The 4,430-nt window shown below is 43.2% G+C and overlaps 1 protein-coding gene across 2 annotated transcripts in view; it reads left to right on the top strand.

Annotated features, from left to right (window-relative positions):
• Positions 1-1,285: 1,285 nt before the first annotated feature.
• LOC106813080 (protein FAM185A-like) overlaps positions 1,286-4,430 on the top strand; it is a 10,596-nt gene continuing 7,451 nt past the window's right edge. The window contains exons 1-6 of one of the 2 annotated variants that reach the window (XM_014817131.1): positions 1,286-1,310; positions 1,514-1,969; positions 2,291-2,400; positions 2,719-2,811; positions 3,391-3,517; positions 4,172-4,228. In XM_014817131.1, the coding sequence (XP_014672617.1) occupies positions 1,301-1,310; positions 1,514-1,969; positions 2,291-2,400; positions 2,719-2,811; positions 3,391-3,517; positions 4,172-4,228 (853 nt within the window). In that variant the 5' untranslated portion in view covers positions 1,286-1,300. The remainder of the gene's footprint in view (positions 1,311-1,513; positions 1,970-2,290; positions 2,401-2,718; positions 2,812-3,390; positions 3,518-4,171; positions 4,229-4,430) is intronic. The other variant, XM_014817132.1, reaches the window with a different exon arrangement.

The following is a 4,430-nucleotide window of genomic DNA, read 5'->3' as shown; positions in this document are numbered from 1 at the left end:
GAAGGGTGTCAGGCTGTATAGACAATCCGTCGCACAGCCTGGTCGGGCTACTATTCAGTATTCTTCATGCAATGCTGGTACTACTGTAGATACAAGAAGGTAGTGTCTAAACGACCGGACCCGGTTTCGGAGGCCTGAAAACTAAACAACCGGCTCTCTTCTCTGATTGGTCAGTTTCCGAACATAACAGGACAAATATATTGTAGCGTTTCGTGTCTCCCGAGCCGAACTACGTACCGTGTCTTTCCACACGGCACTACACTAGCTGTTCACACGGTTCGCGCTACACACGGCCGCTAGAGGGGGTGGCTAACCCACCCAACATGGCTGCCCCCATGTAGGGACTCTACTATCTACATCGTTAATTGATGAGCCGGCAAAACACCACGAAAACGCACACTAATAGACAGCAGACATCACAAATAATTATACAGTCACAAACACGGATCACCCACACACCGGTTCCCAGGGAACCACCCTGCTAGGAACCCGAGGGTCCGATGCCACCGCTACAATATAATACTAATAGGACAATTTTTAATGCAAAACATAAAGAAATATATTTTATTCCAAACATAAACAAAAGTTACAGAACAAATAAATGAATACGGAACAAATAAATGCAGAAACAAATAAAATTCAAAGAAATACAGAAAGCAGAGGAAAATAAAAACATCTTATGGGGTTCGAACACGGTACTTTACTATCACGAAGTGAAAGCTCTACCGTTGAGCCACTGAAACCAACTTAAAAATGAGAGCTATAGACCCTAACCCTAACCCTAACCCTAACCCTAACATCCCTAATTCTAAAATAAAGTAAAATTAGCCAAAAATAATAAAAAATGAAATAATGACAAAATTAGCCAATCAGAGAAGAGAGCCGGTTGTTAAGTTTTCAGGATACCGAAACCGGATCTGGTTGTTTAGACACTTCCATACAAGAATGTAACCCAACGTCAACGATATAACTATAAGATAAGAGTAGGGTTACAACGCCAACACCGTTTTTGCGTGGAGCCACCCTGAGTGATTCACATGGGGGGGGGGGTGTTATGATATGTGTTTTTGGGTACTACGTACTTCCAATGTGGGTTTATCCTGAACACGAAACTTTACTCTCAATGCCGAGCATTAATTAGTATTACACATCACCACAATGTCGGCTCGGAAGCGTTCAAAGGCGTACACTGTTTCAAAAGATCACTCCACATCCCACGTGTGCACGAGTTGATTTAGTTATCGTTGATGCCCATTCATTTTGTATACATCATGACTCTTCATTAGGTGAACTGCATAGTATGGCTCTAAGTAAGTATATCTGCATGATTATATCGTAAATGCAAATGGGTCACTAAAGGGCTCAATTAATCTTTAATGTCGGCTTGTATCATGTTATCGTATAAGGCTTTATAAGCGGATTGAGCATCCCTTAATATGTAAGGCCTTGCCATCTCTTGACATCTATATAATATCCATTATATCTATCCAGATTGCAACATTTCCATTTACAGACGGCTGTCGCACTGCTGCCATAGACATGATCGCTGTGGGAACATGTAGCGGGTCTGCGCTCCAGAGACTTGCAACGGATGCTGCGAGATACTGGAGACAGAGTCTGTCGCCGTGGATGGGATACATGCGGCGGCAGCAGCGTCAGATGTCATCGCAGGTGGTGGCAGATACGATCGTTTACGACAAGAGTGCACCGCGCTTCGGCCGAATAAAGTTGACGTCGTCCTGTGATCTCAGAGTGATTCCGCACGTCCAGGCGGCGCCACTTTATGACGATCGAATTCGATTGCGGGTGGTCAGGGGGAACAGAACTGCGGACGATGTTGAGGGCGAGCTGGTGAAGTTGAACATCACTAGCAGGAAGTCGGAACCAGAGTTCAGTCTAGAGGGCACACTTGATCGCTTGTCTAGTGATAGTTGCCTGATGACTGAACTAGAGTTACCGCCACAATATGGTAAGAACTGGTAATTATCAGATATGCGGGGAAATACGACAAACCCAGCTTTCAGCATCGTTTTTAGTTGGAATGGACATGTTTTTGATTTCAACAACTAACGCTGAGACTTGATTTCCATGAGCCCTGATGGAGGTGGAGCCGATATTTCGTAACACGACAGCCACAAAGAATGAACATTTAATGAATACTTTGATAATTTCTGGAAAACTGAAAGTGTTGTATGCATATGTGTGCATGTGCGTGTACGTGTACGTGTGTGTGGGTGCGTTATTCATTTATTATCGATAAGTTGTTCACAAGCTCATTCATACACTTCAGATGTGCAACTGTACATGAAAGCGAATTCTAACCTACACATTGCCAGCATGGAGAGCAATGTATGCACTCTGCATATTAATAGAGGGCGCTGTACACTTGCCAGTGTTAAGGTGGGCAGCTACTGTATGCGCCATATTTTTCGTGTACAGATATTATCGCGAAATCAGACTTGACGGACAATTTCGCGAGTGGTTAATTTCGCGGTCGGTGAATTATGAATTGTTCGGTATTATTCGGTATGAATTACTCACGTGTTGTCATTTTCGCGGTCGGGGAAGCGTTCGCGAAGTTCGCGAAAATTAAACCATCGCGAAATATATACAGCGTATACAGTAACTCTTAGCGAGGCATGCACGTCTTTCTTCATCCACGCTTTTGTTGCTGCGTGAATAATTAACGTTACATACATGTTTGCATTGTTGATTCAGGTAGGGAGGCTGAGCGTGATGTCAATGAGTGGTGATGTCAGTCTGCTCGGGCTTGCTCAGGGTGACATCGCCATCACGGCTCAACAGAATGGTGTAAGTACAAGCTGATCGATATTACAGGATTTTGTATGGATCCTGGAAAGTTGCAGTTGTTTAATATGCTATTTTCCAGGTGTGAAAATCTCTGAAAAATAAACGGTAGCCCTGGAAAATTCTCGAAAATGGCTCTGGGACTGGAAAGTCATAGAAAATAGCATATGGTCGTGGAGGGTCCTGGAAAAGTGGATGTTATGTTGGTCCTAGAAAGTCGTCGAAATTGTTATCATGTCTACCATGTCTGAATGGCTATGAAATTGATTCACACAAGAGTTTTGTCACTAATCACTGAATGCGGTACAGGAGAAAAATATTGTTTCACGTAGCTTGCTAAGAATAACCTATAGAGCTACCTGACTGCAGGGGAAATAATAAATGACCACCATGTCTGTGTCCGTGTCCATGTCATGTCTGTGTGACGTCTATGTCTGTGTCAGATGTAATGATTGGTGGGGGGGGGCATTTTATGCATTTGTGCTGCCATGGATGAGCTCCAAACACTTGTAGCAAGTGTATGCACACACTGATGACACGCTGCATGGAAAATGATGTAGCCATCCATGTTTTCTCGTGCAGAATGTGAGTGCAGATCGATTACAAGGAAATCACATTTCTGTCCACACGGAGAAAGGAGACGTCAGTGCGAAAGCTGTTTATGCTGATCAGTCCTCATTCACGACTGAGAGCGGTAATCTCTGTTTGGGTAAGTTAGGCGGAGATGGTCTATGTCCCCCGGGGTACTGCCGGAATGTACCATGGGTACGGTTTGGTATACCATGCAGAACGTACCCTGGTACTATCTAATATGCCGGACCGTACCTCGCCTACTCCACTAACGAGTCTAGGGAGTTGCCTACGCCTACTCCCTAACCCGGACCCTAACCCTAACCATATCAAATAGTGACCAGGGTACGTTCCGGCAGTACCCTGGGTGACATAGACCCTATGAGCATAAGTTAGGCTGCCTGAAGAAACACCGCTTGTTTAAAATGCTGATAAATGTGGATGATGACGGATATTAACTAAAATGTAAGGGATCTTGCCCATCAGTTCCCTCCCATCTGAGTTTATACATATATCGATAAGGTTTCTCATTAATAGACATCTGAAGTGCTGTGCATATTATGGTTGGATATAAAATGGGTTAAAGTATTTTAAAATGAGGGGTTTTGATTAGAATGCATAGGTTGCTGGCCATAACTCTGCGACTCTGCTTTTCCCAGCCCTGTGCCCTTTTGTTGAGGGAGTAAAAGCCCATACTGTAGTACATATCCAGTAATCAGCACCATTATTGCTTTCTTTGTATCATTGTGTTGACAGTTTTGTTTGACATATCACCACGTCATAATTGCTGCAGGAAATCTACATGGAACCTGCACAGTGTCAGCAGATGTAGGATCAGACATAGTTATTGGTGAGAAACTCATGAGATAATGCCTGGTTTCAATATCAGACCCTGAATACAATCACCCTTTCCTGGAAACTACCCAATAAATCGTGATAGCAATAGTGTGCACAAGAACGAAAGACAAAAATGGGAGTGTAAATGAAAATGAAAAATATTTGTTTACAAAATTTATATATATCAGGAATCTATCAATAGATATGTAATATAT

Source organism: Priapulus caudatus, unplaced genomic scaffold (assembly GCF_000485595.1).
Source record: "Priapulus caudatus unplaced genomic scaffold, Priapulus_caudatus-5.0.1 Scaffold724, whole genome shotgun sequence".
NCBI classification, from domain to species: domain Eukaryota; kingdom Metazoa; phylum Priapulida; class Priapulimorpha; order Priapulimorphida; family Priapulidae; genus Priapulus; species Priapulus caudatus.
This window is presented reverse-complemented; position numbering and strand designations above follow the sequence as displayed.